Consider the following 17,086-nt stretch of genomic DNA (forward strand, 5'->3'; position numbering starts at 1 on the left):
AGTAGCTGTTTTTTTTCTTGATAGTTAATATTTGGGAGTCACATAAAATGAATGAAAGTGCAAATTACATATCTGCCTTTCAGCCCACCGTGACCATGCTGACCATTTTGCCAATCTACATTCATCCCATTTGTCTGCAATTAGGACTGTATCCTTCTGTCTTGCTTAAGCTGTTCTGAAAACAAACAGCATCACCCAATCAATTCCACATTTGTCAATGATTAAGAAAGGCTCAATTTCCTGAACACCCAGTAAAAATAATTTTACACATGAACCTGATCATACAATATATTGGAAGTTAAAAGAATCAGAAACAACAGTAAATGGAATGTTAAACTTTATTTCCAATGATAAGAAACATAAATTGAGAAGTTACATCAATGTAGGTGCAAGAATTAAAAGTGTTGGGGAGAATTTTTTTTAGAAAAGTAATTTGATAGATCTGAAAATAAATTTTCACACAGTTCTTTTAATCTCATTGGCTAAATTATATGATCCCTACAAAGAGACCCCAAGTGGTTACATTAACTCAGATCCTTGATCTGAACTGGAGTTAGCCTGATATAAAACTTCCCAGTTTTTGTTGTTGTTGTGTTTCTGGAGCTTTCAATGCAACTGGTGAAGAAACAGCAGGAATTCTTTAATTTCGATTATTTTACCAAGGACTTTATTCTCCAAATGGAAAATGACACCAACATTTCAGGCAGTTTCTTTTTTAAACGAAGTTATTTATTCTACAGTGCAAAAGAAATCAACACTAAAATTGATACACCCACTTTCTGTAACCTGCAGCACATGGTTAACCTCTGATCAACGGAGGAATCACAATAAATGGGATTTGTAGTTCAGTTGCACCTGAGGTGGCAAGAGCTCCAGAAAAGGCTAAAATTTGCAACCATCTGTCACCAGTTTAAACCAACTTAAATTCTCAGCACTGGAGATACAAGAATGGAGAACTCTCTCCAACCCCTCACTCAGCCTTTTCTTTCTCTTTCATGTGCAAGAAGACCACCGAGAACAAGAAAAGGCCAACCATCATGGAGAAGGTGCTGGCGTAGTATGGGTAGGCAGAGGGAATGAAACGTTCGTACTGAGTGTGCTGAAGGGGACGAACAGATACCTTGAACAAAAAGAAATAGTTTTGGTGAGATTCACAATAAGACAGCTGTCATTGCTTTATTTATTCTGCAGGGGCAGTGTTGATGGGGGTGAAAATGAGGCAACTCCATATGAACTATTTTCTCTATTCCAGCAGTCTTTTGTGTCTCAATATGAACCTTCCCCACAAAAAATTTTTACTTATCATTACTTAGCTAAGGTTTCATTCATTACAACAGTAAGTAGGGCATACATTTGGAGATCTTTCAAACATTTAAGTTTTTTTAAAAATCAGGTAAATGGGAAGTAATCTAAAAAAAAGAAAAAGCATTTTTTTTCTTCTAAGAACAATTAGAAGAATTGCTCTTCTAATTTGGCAACAATTGCAATTGGATAAATGATTTGTATGTTTCAGCTTGTTAAAACAAATGTGATTTGTTTTTTTAAAAATACTGCATCCCCTCTGAGAGGAGACTGACTAGCTTTTACTTTTATTTTTACCATTCAAGCCTTGGAAGGGGTTACTATAGCTTCCACCATATGAACCTAAGCCATACTATGCCCTCCATTGCATGTGACTGGTGGAGAGGCAATAAACAGAAGCATTGAAACAAAGGTAGAAAAATAACCAAAAAAGTGTCCAGGAGAATGCATCTTTCTCTACAGCAAACATATGGTCCAACCACACAAAACATATTAATCAGGACAAACTATATTCAGCCTTTGCCCTGCAACAGAAACACCTACTTGGGCCCTTTCTTGGTAGTGTGATCAGTAAAGGCTACTGCCCTTAGCACACACAACAACAAAAACACAAGAGCAGGATGAAGCAAAATATCCTCTGGTGCTTCTATGGAGTGTTACCAAAATGTGACACTAAATTACCCAAGGTGATAATACCACAAATGACGAGAAGCTTCTTTAAATGCATCTCTTAAAGGAGAGAAAGTAGTGAGCACGAGTGTTTTAGGGAAGAGATATCAGAAGTTAGGGCTCTGACAGTTGAAGGTGTGACCCCAGTGAGAGTCTAATTGCCTTTGGAGACCAGAACTAAAGAGGCACAGGTATCTAGCTCAGTTGTAGGACTGCAGAAAATGGGGTGTCTTGCAAAACAGGGGTTTTGTGTGAACAGGACTTAGTGCAAACTTGAGGCTAAGATAGATTATTGGAATAGATTTGACCTTGATAAGTGTCTAACTACATACTGGTGCCATCAATAAAATCACCTTTTATATTTGTGACATTGCTCATCTCAGCTCCTATGCTGCTGAAACTATTACCAAAGACATGAGCAGATTGGGCAAATTTATGGCAGACAAAGTTCAAGTTAAACAGAGTGAACCACCAGGAAAAGGCTGAATATAGTGTTCTAATAATATCAGAAATGAAATGATTTGATTCTTGCAAGCTGTTTGCTACACAAAAAGGTTAAATTTTATGCAATATTTTTGCACAAGTTTTCAGTTTGATGCATACCTGAGTGGAAGAATAAAGGTGAGTGTATCCAAGCCTGTTGTAATCCACTTTAAACTGGAACACACCATAAACATCTGGCAGTTTGAACTGTACGCTGTATTTACCATCTGCAAAAATAAGATTTCAGAGTTGCATGGGTAAGCTCTGAAGTCATTATTGTGCAATTCTCAAACTGTAAAGACAGTGTGACAAGAAAATCAAAAGATACATGGCAGGTTCAGACAGGCAGCAAAGCTTTGCCTTGTCCCATCTTTTGCAAAAGAGGCGATTTAATTACAACTCTTCACCACAGATGTGCAATAAAGGCATTTTTTTCTTGTTGGACAAAGGATCAGTTTAATTTCGCTATGTCTAAGGGCATGCCTGAAATGGGAGGAGTTCCATTTTCCAGCACTAAATATTTCTCACTTTTAATTGTGTGAAAACTATGCTTCTCATTCAGATTTTCTTTACCATTTTTAAATAAAGCCCATTTGTTACAGAACTTTTAATCTGCTTTGTGACATCTCCAGATTATTATAGTTACCAGCATCTGCAAGGTAATTCATGACATCCCTTTTCCAATCCCAAATCCATTTCCAAAAATACCATGTTTAACCTGGAATGAATTTTCCTTCGGGGTAGTGGGGGTGCTGTTAGGGAAATGGAAATATACTGCGGGTTCCAAAGAATTCTTGTGACAGACTAAGCAAAGCTGTCACACATACGAATTTTTTGTTCAGGCAATGCACTCTATGAATATGGATACTCATTCAGCATTTTATTCACAGCTCAAAAAGCATATTTCTCTCAGATAACTAAACTCTTCCCAACTAAACCTCTCCCCTCCCAAACCTTTTGAATGATCAGTTCATGCCCATCAAAGCAGTAGTTAACAATTCTGGCAGAACAATTCAAATTAGATATTAAATGCATTGTTACGGACTCAGTGAATGTCCCTTTAAGATAGAGAGTGTGTGTGTATGTGTGTGTGGGGCGTGCTTACGTCAATAGAAGATAAAGGACGTAATGACATTGTTGAAGAAGTTAGAAGAAGGAGAGAGAGAGAGAGAGAGAGAAGGGAGCGAGACACCAGCCTGCTAGTGTTCTCTATCGATGGATGAGAAACAATAACTGTGTCTGCCACTGAAATCCATGTATGGAAGTTGGAAGTAATCCGGTGGAGTTCACTTTGTTGCTGACCTGTAGAAGGAAACAGGTATTTGTGTGGACGACCACGATTCGGATGCTTTCCGGGGTGAGGAAGTCACTACCGAGTAAACACTGGAGTGTCGTTTGGGTTCCATCGTGGAACATTTGGATTTCGTATGTACTCTCTCTCTGTTTTTCTACGTCTACGTTTTATCTTCAGACAACGGTGGTTGTTGAAGAAGCCCTTGCTCATGTTTCACCTTATGGCTTGCGGAACTGAACTTTAAGAACCATTCCTGAACTGGGAGTTTTGGACTTTGCCACACACACACACACACACGAAGAGTTTAGTTTTGGGGTTAACGTTCAAGGTTTAACATTTTTGAATTCTAACATACAAACATTTTTACTTTTATTTTACGTATTATCATAAGTAGTGATTAATAAAATAGTTTTTAACACTGAATCATACTCAGTGTGTTTCTTTTGTTGCTGGTTTGTGACAGCATACACAACGGACAAGGCCAATTTCAGCCAATACCCTATCATACTTAGTTCAAAAGCAGGCAAACATTATTACTTTGCTATCACTACACCTGTGCAGATTCTACTCACCATTTTTCTTTAGATAAGTTCTAACAAAGGGATCAATGCGAACAAACTCCAGTTGAATGTCATCCCCATCAAATGGGACCCATTTTCCATTGGAGAGTTTCTCAATAACAATGCTGTATTCCTGTACCAAGAGAAAACATTAGAATCATCACAAATTTCTTGGAACATTACTGCTGGGTCCAGCAATGGTAACAAGGTTGTGACCAGACATTTAAAAAAAAAAATCCAACGTAGCTACAACATATTGAATGATCAAAGGATCAGGGACCTAAACAGGAACTTAAAGTCAGCATGTAATAATTCCCCTTTATGGTCCATCACTTAGTACTGTTTCTTTGTGAAATATATAGGTCCCATCTCACACCACTTTTCACTAGTAACCTAAAATGCAAAATTTGATTCTGAACTAATGGAGATAGTTTACCCAAGCTCCTTAATGATAAGGGTTCTGTAGCCAAATCAGTTCTGAAGCAGTTTTATTGTCCAAGGGTATGACTACATCTGTAAGTATGAAACTAATCCTTCAATCTGTGAAGACCAGAGATGGGCTAAATTAAAAAAAAACACAGGAATGATCTTTTAAGTGGTAGGCAGATGGGGTGGCACGTCATTAGAGAAATGGAAATATACTCCAGGTTGCATACTATTTCTGATAGTCTAAGCAAACTTTGATTCATTTCTTTGCAAATTTATTTAATTTATCAGACCCCATACAAACAAGTGGCTAAAAAATACTGCAGGAATACTGCAGTTAACACTTATAACAGATCACCTCACAAGGGAAACAATGCTAAATATAAGCCACAGAGCACTGAATTGTACAGCACAGAAACAGCCTTTTGACTCACCATGTCCATGCCGACCTTTTTTGCCATTCTACAGTAATCCCATTTGCCTGCACTAGGTCCATAATTGAAATTATAATTTTTTTTTTAATTGCTTAATAAAATACGCAGGAACTCTTAAACCTGCTCCCACCCCACCAAACACACATGAAAGCACTTCCAACACAAGCACATATTAGAAAAGCTACATTTTTATGTTCTTGGATAGTCAATGGACATCATTACTGGTAGAGGTAAAGCTCATTTTCCTTGCACATGTTCCAACTGCTGCAACTTAACAAGGAAAATGAGTCAAGTGAATAATGATAAATGCAAGGATGAATTCCACCAGTGGTGACCCAATTCATTCAGGCTGCAGCTGAACCACCTACACCAAGGAAGAGGGAAGAGTCACCCAATCCTGATTTTTAACCAACTATTCACCCACTATCTTGAAGCAGATAGGTAAGTGGTCTCAGTTTTGTCCAGTTTTTCTTATTAGCTCTTTTGCATGTTAAATCTATGATTTATTCATCAAGCTTCCTCACAGTTAATGGTCAATTAAATCCACAGCAAGAAAATTACATATGCAGCTCCAACACTTAGCAAATCCTAGCCGACAAATCCCTCCATGATCTTTCTTAAAATTTGCAAACTGAGTAAATTGGAACTATGATGAATAATGGACCACCACTCACCTACCTAACCACTTCTCGACAAACACAAACCTCCTGTAGTCTTATTCTTCAACATCTCCCAATTCTTTCTTGACAATTGAATTCCCATTCAATCCTCAAGCACCTTGTGTTGTTCTGCTACAGTAAGGCCAGAGTTGAACCGTACTGCCACTCTGCCGAGAAAGGCTAACTCAGCACAATGGCAGAATGAGTGGGACTTTCTGGCAAAGTGCAATATTGTCTTTGCCAATTCAGTCAAGAGAGTTGGAATTTCTCTAATTCTTGCAATGTTGAATCCACTGTGTGCCACACTTGTATCTACAAATTCGTATTATGCATTTAATTCACAACTTCCAATTTAGCCACTGAAAACAATTTGATATTTTCTAATAATTAATATCAGTTTCATTGATACTTACCACCAGATCAGTTATGGTATAGGCATTTGGTGGATTGGTTTCTCCAACAGGATGGTGAGACACTTTTCCAACACGGAGAACTCCTTCCTCTTTGAATACCCAGCGGGACAGCGCCATTGCCAGTTCAAAGTTCCCAGTTTTTGGAAATCTGAATTCAAAGAAAGGTTGACGGTATCACACCAAATCTTTCGTACAATCCTCCACTCCTGATACACCCCATGTTTCCTTTGAATTCACTGTACAAACCACTAGAGTCCTGTTTTCCATACTCCCTTTGAACTTAGCAGCTTTCATTTCCAAACTCTTTAAACTTATCTGGTTCACTGAAAAGTGTATTACTGTGTAACATCTAAACAAAATCAAGTTAAAGTGGATTGGGGTACTAAAAAAAAAGCAACATCTAATAATCCATAAAATCTGCCTATCTGGCACACCCAAGAGTGCTAGATTATCAGAGTTTTACTGTACAAGGCTTAAGTCAGAATGTAATGAAATAGATAGCACTCACCTAGTTGGGGCAACCTAAAGAACAAATGAAACTCAACATTACCGGGACATGACATAGATTATTGCCCCTGCCACAAAAGTCAGTATCCATTTTGTGATGTGACTGCAGCACGTTCTATTTTTAGGATTCAATGCTGCAAGCTTTCTTCAACTGCACTGCCCTTCCCATCGAGCTCTACCATCAAAACAAGATTAATATTCTGAGAGTACCATGAACTCCAAGCACCCATCAAGAATTAACCTTCACTGCCAATGGTAAGAATCTTGAAATTTTTACGAAATGCCATTGTAAGAGTTTTGTTATTATCAGAACTGCAATGGTTTAGTAGGACAGCTCCCACCACTTTCTTATGGACATTCAATAAACATGGTTTTGCTTGAATTGCTCGTATGCCAAAAATAATTTTTAAAACTGACATTTTCTGAGAGGGAGGGTGAGGGTGAGGCGGAAAAAAGAAAATCACATTTGCAAAACTAACTTTGTCCCTTGACATCTGGTCTTACCGCTCAGCTCCTGGGACTGCTTTTTGCACAGGAGAGTCAAAGAAAGCATCACTGAAGAAATCAATAGAACCACTGAAGACAGCTCGAGCATTGTTCCGTGCCTGGAGTCCAGCAATCAGCAAGGTGTTCTTCCCCACAGCATGAGGATACTAGTAAAATGTGGAAAATTCAGATGCTTACCACAGCTAAGCCATTCCCTATTTCATATACAAATGCATGGAAATGCAATTTGCATTTTATATGCAAACTTTACACACATACAATACAGATGTTGCAATAATGCTCAACATGTGATGAACTCCAATATACCAAAATTTTCTTAAACTCAATGGGAGATTAATTGGACTACACGCAAAGTTCTCAGTCTATGCTTTGTAGTTCATGTTGGATAGAATACCCAGAGCATTTAATAAGTATCCCACTAGCTCCCATCATCTAGATTACAAAGATAGTACAAACAAAAAAAAACTGGGAGCAGGAGTAAACCACCATCCCCTTAAGTCTGCTCTGCCTTTCAAATCATGGCTAATTTGACTGCAATCTTAACTGCATATTCCTGTCTACTTGGGGTAACCTTTCAATCCTTTGCTTATTAGGAACCTATGTACCTATGCCTTAAAAAATCCAAAGACTCTTCTTCCACTGCCCTTTGAGAAGAGTTCCAAACACTGACAAACCTCAGTGAGAAAAAAAATTAGTCTTAAACAGGCAAACTTTTTTTTGTGAGAAAAAAAGTAACTGCTAGTTCTAGAATACCCCAGGGAAGAAACATCCCCTCCACATTTACATTGTCAAGATGCCTCACAATCTTGTATGTTTCAGAAAACATTTGCATCACTTCACTCATTAAGCTCAAGAGTGCTGAGCAGTGAAATTAACCCAAGGTTGAAGCACATAAGCACAAGCATAGATACAACTGCAGTTTACAGTGGATTCAACACTGCAAGAATTACAGTCTCCCTTCAGACTTCATTTCCTTAAACCGTCCAATCACCAGACAACTACAACTCCTTGACTTGAATCTGTTCAATCTGTCACATGTGTCAAGTTAGCCTCTCTCAGACAGGCAGTAAAATAATTCATCTTTGGCCTTAAGCAGAGAAAATAAAGAATTCAATAACCTTCCCTGATATCATTCCTTTATAAATGGTCCAAAGTGTGATGCTAGAATTAAGCTCGGTCGTGATTCCGTGATAAAATAACATACTCAAACCCACTCTTTTTAAACCCATGTAAAAATTGGTCACTTGACTATGGAACCAGGATACTTATAGAACTGTCCTTAAGCACATTAGGGCTTTAAGGAAAGAAAGAGGGTTATTCCACAACTTGAAGAACACACACACACGAGTTACCTGTGTGACTGGTTTGTCTGGAAAGAAGGAGTAAGAACTAGAGGATCCAGTCAGAATATCCAAGACCAGAGGATTATCAGGATCCGCCACCATACTGGAAGGAAAGAAAAACGAAAAGGTTAAGGACCTAGGACAAATCGGTTCAAAGATAGTCAAATAATTTACTCCCATTATAGTTCTTAAATCCAAGTAGAGTGGTTCTCCAGAGAAAAATTATTGTAATTTGTCAAAACATACGATGTTCACTTATTCGCAAATATTAACCACCTGAACTACAAGTGCAGCATTTTCCCCTCCCCAAATTTAGTTTGGTTACCTTAGTTCATGTACTACACTTCCTCCATTTCCAACACCTCAAACACATGCTCCATTTTTTCCCCTCTTTTAAGATACCATATATTCACCACACACTTCATTATTAACAGATCTGAGTTATCTCATCTCTCCTCCACACACAAACTTTCCCTCAAGACTTAATTTCCCCAAACCCTCAAATCACACTCAAGTTTCAAGATCCATCTCTCCTTCATGCCTCTGGGTACCTTTGCCAATCTCTCTATTGCTCTAGTGTGACTCAAATGTGAACCCCTTAAAATGTTTGCTAAATTAAACATTCTATAAGAGGAGCTGTTCATAGATGCCATTTATAAAAAGTATTAAATAAAAAAAACTAATTTCTTCCATGGAACACAAGATATTCCATTCTTATCCAGTTGGTATTTATCAACACAAGCTCATCATTAAGCTATTCAAGGATGCAGTAACTTCGGGTTGCAAGTCACAATTAGGAAAAAGTTAATGGTGAGGTTTGTGACTAACTGTTTTATAGAGTTTTGCTGTACAAAAGGTGTAACATCAATGGAATAACAAAGTACCTACCCAACTCCTCGGAATAGAAGAGGATTTGTGGGTTGCTTCCCCACAATGGTGGGAGCCTTCAGCAGTTGTTCACTGTCAGCAATGATCAGGGTGTGCTTTGGAAACAACAAAGCATTAGTCAACTCAATATTCTTGAACATATAATTTAATTTTAATTAAATTTTTGTGGCAAATTTCTTGATTAGCTTTACAATGTTTAATATATTGAAATTTGTTGGCATTATTTAAAGATATCCAGGGTTCTTAAGAATAGCATTGTAAGTCGTCTTAAACACCATGTGTAAAGCAGCATGTTTTATAATAGTCCAGTACTCAGCAGCAACATTCATCATTCTGACAGCTAAAATTCAGCATGCATCAACTAAAAATGTCCAAGATTTACAACTACGAACATGAGCACCACCATAATCATGCAGACCTCTCTCATATCTTTAAGCAAGTTACCTTGAAACATACATTATTATTCATCATGTTGTTTCTCTCCAAGTGGTCCTTACCTGACCGGGATCAGAAACATCATAGTTATGATGGTCAATGACCAAAGTTTTCTCCTCATCAAATTCAATCCCACACTCACTACCCAGTTCTCGTAAAGGATCCCCTAAAAAAAATGCAAAATTAAACACATTATCAGGGATGCTGGCCAAGTTTTAATTACATTTAATTAAAAATCCTACCTGTATTCAGCCTCCACCACAACACCATCAACTTCATCCCTCAATGAGCAAACTCTTTTCCTTCCTGGTGACTGAATAAATCCTCAACCAGGTCCATTCTAATTTCCATATTCCCACTCCTTCTGCTATTTTCCAGAATCATAATAGGGCTCCCCCTTCAAGAGGTTACCTGCCATATCTGTGAAATTAGTATGATGCCATCACTTAAGACACGTTTCCTCCCACCACTACTGCCTTTCAGCATTTTCTGATCCACTCTTCAAATCACCAACAACCCTGGTTCTTCCCAAAGCACCTTACCATGAAAATCTTTGAGAATAAATGCATGCCTTTTTATCTCCTCCCTTTTCACTATTCAGAGACATCATCCACGTAAAACAGTAATTTACTTGTACTTCCAAATTAGTACAAGGTTTTCACTGTTCTCAAAATGGTCTTTTTTCAATGTTCTCAAATGGTTCCCTGACCACTTTGCAGAATTCCTCCATTTAGTCCACAAAAGTAATCCCAAGCTTAATTCTACATCCCTATCTGACCTTGGCCTTCTAAACTGTTCCAACAAAACCCAATGTAAGCTTGAGGAACCATGCTTTTTAAAATTGGACAATGCATTACAGCCTTGTGATCTCAAGATTGAGTTCAACAATTTCAGATAATATTTGTTACTCCATGTTTTTGATTATTTACTTGACTCATTACTGTACCCTTATTTTTGCACCAACATTCTTTCTGTCACGTAATTTCCCCTTCACTGTATAACAGATTTTCCCTTTTGTTCATCCTTTCTCTGTATCTTAAAACATTTAAAATTTTGATAGCTCTGGTGATAGATCATTGACCTTAAACACAAACTGTTTCTCTCTCCAGAAATGCATCCTGAGCTTCTAAGTATTTCCAGCATTTGTGTATTTATTTCAGATTTCCACATCTGCAGAATTTTGTTTTTGCACATTATAACATCAATTTAGCTCATTTATCTTGAAAAATCATAACTTCAAATTTGAGAAAGATTTTGACCTTTCGAAATATTGGAACCTTTGATGCATGCTCAGATATCCCTGTAAGTTCAATGCAAACCAGTCTAGGCAGTGTGGTTGGAGATGTTTTCCTTTGGCATGGATTTAAAATGTAGGCTATTGTGCCTCCCTAACAGATGTAGAAGATCTCATTGCACTTTGTCAAGATCTGTGGAGGTCATTGTTCTCAAGACTGACAATGAGGCATTAAGCAAGGTTTTTTAAAAAACCATTTGTGGGTCTTTGTTTTATACAAATTGGCTGCCACACTCCACATATTAAAGCAGTGCCTGAACCTCAAAAGGTAGTTTGATGACTGTTAAATCACTTTGAGACGTCCCAAGGTAATGATGTTTCTGTACATGGAAGCTTTTTTTAAACCAAGGTTAAAATATACACTAAATAATGCTTTATTACTTAATAAGCAAATCATATTTCCAAAATCATTTCAGATGTAGTATCTATTCCTTATTCTTACCAATGTCGGAGCTTGCAGCAACCAGTACGTTTCCACCGCCATCAATGAATGTTGCAATAGTATCAACATTGATGTTGCCTCCAAAATCTGAAAACAAAAGCAAATTTTCATTCATCCCAAATTTGTATCCCTTCTAGCTCTTCTGCACCCTCAAGTAAAACACTGCCCTAATTCCCATCTGCTCCAATGCATCAGCATCTCAAGTGTCTTTTCTTTCATTAGTTCTGCTTGATCCAACATTTTATACGATGCTAATAAATGCAGCGTACATTCCATAATCTTTTATTAGCCAACAGGCATCAGAAATCAAAAGGCCACAATTTCTTATACGTAAAGTTTGAGCAAACATACTGGTCTAAAATAATTTATATTAACATTACTTCCTTTCAAAATCCCTTCTGTTTTTCCTGCACTTTCTCTGTTCAAAACCCTTACCTCTAATATTTATGTAAACTCTGGCTTTTTGTGAGCAAGGTGGAAAATGCCATACCCCTGGTCTCTAGCATGCAACAGAAAAGCAGTTTATCCTATGCTTTTTCCAACTACATGGACAAAAGGTTAGATCGGGAATTTTAAGGTGTCAAACTTCCTTCAGTGCCAAACAAATCCATTCAAACCAAAGCCAGATCCAATCTTGAACTGGCTGCTTTCAACTTAGCTGACAGATCTTAGTGCCTCCAATTGGGGAGAGAAAACTGGCTTGAAGATCTCAATGCTCAGAAACAGTCGCAAGGCATGCAGTATTGCACAAAGATCACATTGTTCTGAGCTAATCCCAGTGATTAAATAACTTGTTTACACTCTGCCTAAAATCATAGAAACAATTTTTTTTAAAAATTACTACTTAATATGACATGCACACTTTTATTTTATTGCCCATCATTAATCGACCTTGAACAGCAGGCAGCATGTCAACCACATTGGCAGGTCTGGAGTTTCATATAGGGCAGACCAAAGGCAGCAGATTTTCTTTCCTTAAGGGCATTAATAAACCAGTTGGGTTTTTATAGTAATCCAGTAGTTTTGTGGTTGCCAGCACGGAGACAAGCAATTTTTAAACTTGCAGATTTATTTTATTAAGTTAAATTCCAATTACCACAATGAGACCCAAACTCATTTGTCTGGATCCATGGCACAGAACTCTAGTTGCAGGTCCAACATAACCTCTATGTTATCATACCCCATATTCTTTTGCAAGTGGTGCTGCCCACTTGGCCCATAATGTCCACACTGGTAAAAGCAAAGAGCCACCAAACATAATCCCACCTTCTAGTATTAATCTGTAGCCATCCAGATCACAACTGCAAGTAAACATCCAAGCACTTATCAATTATGGAGAGTTCCTGCCTCTACAATCCTAAAGGCTTTTTTGTTGACCAGACTGCCACATGGACTTTGTCAAAAATCCTTTCTAAAATCCATGCACACTCTGTCAAATGCATTGTTTTTATTTACTGACTGTTTCTGATTTATCAGTACTTTTCCAAATGAAAGGTTATAATTTCTCCTCAAATGAATTTCAATAATTTGTTCACCAATGAAATTAAACTGATCCAGTAGTTGTTCAGTTTAAGCCTTCTTCCCTTGTTATGCAGCAACACAGCATTAGCAGTTCTCCAATCTTCCAGAACTTTGCAGCCAATGAGGATTGATAATTGTAGTTAGAGCCTGGCAATTTACTCTCTTGCTTCTTTTCATGCCCTGGGATACATTTCCTCCTAGCATGGTGATTTACCCACTCTCATTGGTAAACCCCTAATACTTACTCTAGTGCTAGGTTTTTTTTCTATCCAGTATTTCACATTTGTTCTTGACTCCAACATTTTTTTTTAGAAGGCAAGGTATTCATTAAGGTCCTTACCTAGAACCTCCATCCCCACAGAAAGGTTACTTTTTTGGTCCCTTTGGTTATTCTCTTGTTCTTTATGTACTTAAAGATCTTTAGATTTTCTTCGATTTTACAGGACAGAATCAGGTTTATTATCACTGACGTAAGTCGTGAAATTTGTTGTCTTGCAGCAGCAGTACAGTGCAAGACATAAAAATTACTATAAGTTACAAAAATAAATAGTGCAAAAGAGGAATAACAAGGTAGTGATCATGGACCATTCAGAAATCTGATGGCAGAGGGGAAGAAGCTGTTCCTAAAACATTGAGTGTGGGTCTTCAGACTCCTGTACCTCCTCCTCGATGGCAGTAACGCGAAGAGGGCATGTCCTGGGCTTTCTCACGTCCTTTCTTTGCTTTCCTAATTTTTTAATGTCAGTCCTAGGTGTCTGGGCTTTCTTTTGAGTTAACCTATGTCTCATATAAGCTTCCTTTTTGTGTCTTTGCTGCTCCATAACAATGCTAAGTATCAATGAATAATGACCACATCACAAAAAGTGCTTTCTTACTGATACTCCTACCTGCCCAACTTCATTCTCCAAAACCAAATCCAGAATTGTAACCTATCCACTCTTGTGGATCTTGCTGGTTAAAAAAAGTTGTCCTGAATGTATTTTAGGAATTCTATGCCTTTTAATATACTAAACTGACAAAATCCCTGTTATTATTAGAATTCGTGAAATCGCTCACCATTACAGCTCAGTGTTTTTACAATTTCAGAAATTTACCCTTTAATCTCCCCTAGACTGTTTATAGTGCATCCTGAGAGAAAATTGGTAAGAAATAAACAGGCCACTGAGAAATATACACAACTATATTGATTCTACATTGCATAACAGCCCAAAGCATTAAGATGACACAGCATACTCTGACTGTTTACATTTGACCACCTCAAGCAGGCAATCCAGTTAAATTTAGTCAAAAGCTTCAAGAAGCTTTCAAAGACAAATTGAAATTTGCAAATAAAAAAAACAAAGAAAAAACATAAGACATCTTTACCTTCCACAGATGGTGAAAAAATGATGAGGTGATCATACAGAAATTCTCCATGTTTAATCAGAGACAGACTGGGGTCATCTGAAATCTTGAATGTCAAATTGAACCCAAGATCTAATTAGAGATTTCAGGGAGGAAAAAAAGCAATAGGTGAGCATGTTTGAACAACTGATGGGAACATTCAGAAATACACCTGGGCAATGATATTTACAGAATTAATCACCCCACCCTGAAGGTACAGTAGCAGAAAAGTTCCTTTTGAAACACACTGTTTAAATTATTATAACCCCTCTTCACTCATTCAACTATTGCAGGCAACACTGGAGTATACTTCCAGTGAATCTCTCCAAACCTTGTTCTCTGGATACCATGAGAGTTCTGGTACCATCGCGCACGTTGCCACCTGATGTGGCAGTTACGGAACAGACATTAACCCTATACGGGCCTTCAAGATAGAAGTGGAGCTGGATCAGATCGCACCTTGAAAAAAGCCAGCGTCTTTTTTCAGTAATGCCTTGGACTGGTTTCAATCACCCGGGGGACCCCGAACAACTTTGGAGGGAGTTTGCATCCCGTTTTTGTGATTTGCTTTTACACCCAGGAGACTGACCGATGAATGAGTGAGAAAAGGAGGGAATGAAGTGCACAGACACTTTTATGGAGTGAGGCAGACTTGATGAGTTGACTGCAGATACAAGTCATTTCCCCGGCGCCTGAGCTGGGACTCTGCCGCCTCCTGACCCGTTCTCCCAGCTCCAACACTCCCTCCCTCCCCTCTCACCTACCCGCCAGGCTCCTGAAGTATATGGAGTGCGTCTCCTTCATGTTGATGTTCTCCAGAAGCACCAGCATCCGCCCGGCCCCATTCGCCACCGACAGGAGGGCGAAGAGCAGCAGGAACATGGGCACTGAAGCCCGGCTCACAACCTTCCCAACCCCGCTCCCTCTCTGACCCTCCGCCATCTCCAGAGCCGCCGCTCAGACCGGAACCGGAAACACTCTCCTCCAGCCGCCGCTGCTCACCCGATCTCCTGCGTTATTATTAAGACAGAACAGAATATTTCTTTCTTTTTAATTATTTTCGGATCCCATCACTTTTGATCCCCAAATTCCTTCAATATGCAAAGAAACCGTCATCATTTCTCAAACCTAACCAATCAGCAGCGGCCAACTTGTCACTAGCACCTATTGCAGCAAGGAAAAGGGCCCCCGAACAACCTGAGTTTCGTCTGAAGTTCCCATCGAGGCCAAGGAGGAAACAGAAACTCCAGAGAAAATTATGGTTTAATTGCAATCTCTTCCACACAATTTTTTTAAAATTTGCATAGTAACAAACTAGTTATCAGCAACTGATATGGCTTTTGAAGATCCTGTTGATCAATTTCCTTTGAGAAAGTGACAACCTTATTCAATTATCAAACCCTGCAAAATGCTCTGCCCCGACAAGAGTTTAGAGAATTTTTGATACAGCATTTATTTCAGTTTTGGTCTGTTCTGGCACCGGACTTCCATAGGTTTTTAAAAATAAAAAAAACTGCTGGAGGAACTTGAACATAGCATGAGTAAGCCACCTGTCCTCTCAAGTTTGTCCTGCCTTTTAATATGATCATAGTTGATCTGCCCCAGGCCTCAGCTCCTCTTCTGTCCTAGCTCCCCTTAGCCCACAATTTCCTGATGTTTCAAAAAAATTATTAAATACCCCCAAGAATTAAGTCTCCATAACCATCTGCTAAACTATGTCTCCTTGTCTCGATTCTCCCATGAGTGCAAACATCTTGACATGTACACTGACATCCACCCTATGGATCTTATAGGTATCACCACCTCATTCTTCTACACTACAATGAATATATATCCAATTTCTTTAGCCACGTGTGATTAATCCCAGGAATTAGTCTAGTGAAACTCTTTTGGACTGCCTCCATTTCCAGTTTATCCTTTCTTAAATAAGGGGATCAAAACTGTTTAAAGCACTGCAGGTGTAGCCTCACCAGCATGCTGTAAAATTGTAACAATACTTCCCTATTTCTCAACTCCAACCCTCTTGCAAGAAAGGTCAATGCGCCAGTTACCTTCCTAACCACTTGCTGCATCTGCTGCTAATATTTTGTGATAATGTTATTCCACTTTAAAAAGACATTTAGTAAAGTTCCAACAGAAAGATTACTAATTAAGATCAAAACTCTGCTCTGGTGCTTCAGGTAAAGCTTGGATATGGATATGAAATTGACTGAGACCAGAAGGCTAATGGGGTAACATCCAAGGGTTAGGAGTAAATAGTGAAAAGGTGCCATTGAGCTCCATGTTGGAACAACCAGATTCAGAAATGCAGTGCAAGTGGATTGGAAGAAACAGTGTATTCAATTCCTGGAGATCAGAAACTACAGATGAGCTATATGTAAAGTATGTGAAGATCAAAAATAGCTAATAAAATTAAAATGAACAAGAATGAAATACTGCAAAGAGGATAGAAAATAGGCATCAAGAAGTTTTAGTAGATTCACCAAGTTCAGCCAGTGCAATAATGAAACAATCTAGCAAAACAAA

At 38.4% G+C, this 17,086-nt stretch overlaps 1 protein-coding gene across 1 annotated transcript; it reads right to left on the reverse strand.

Annotated features, from left to right (window-relative positions):
• Positions 1-320: 320 nt before the first annotated feature.
• ddost (dolichyl-diphosphooligosaccharide--protein glycosyltransferase subunit (non-catalytic)) lies at positions 321-15,734 on the reverse strand. Its single transcript, XM_052039196.1, has 11 exons — positions 15,325-15,734; positions 14,543-14,653; positions 11,657-11,743; positions 9,983-10,086; positions 9,486-9,580; positions 8,607-8,700; positions 7,252-7,400; positions 6,241-6,388; positions 4,321-4,441; positions 2,575-2,681; positions 321-1,120 (listed from the first exon to the last, which is right to left on the reverse strand). The coding sequence occupies exons 1-11, from the start codon at positions 15,500-15,502 to the stop codon at positions 971-973; spliced, it is 1,344 nt and encodes a 447-aa protein (XP_051895156.1). The 5' UTR covers positions 15,503-15,734; the 3' UTR covers positions 321-970.
• Between the last annotated feature and the right edge of the window lie 1,352 nt (positions 15,735-17,086).

This window comes from Pristis pectinata, chromosome 26 (assembly GCF_009764475.1).
Source record: "Pristis pectinata isolate sPriPec2 chromosome 26, sPriPec2.1.pri, whole genome shotgun sequence".
NCBI classification, from domain to species: Eukaryota; Metazoa; Chordata; class Chondrichthyes; order Rhinopristiformes; family Pristidae; genus Pristis; species Pristis pectinata.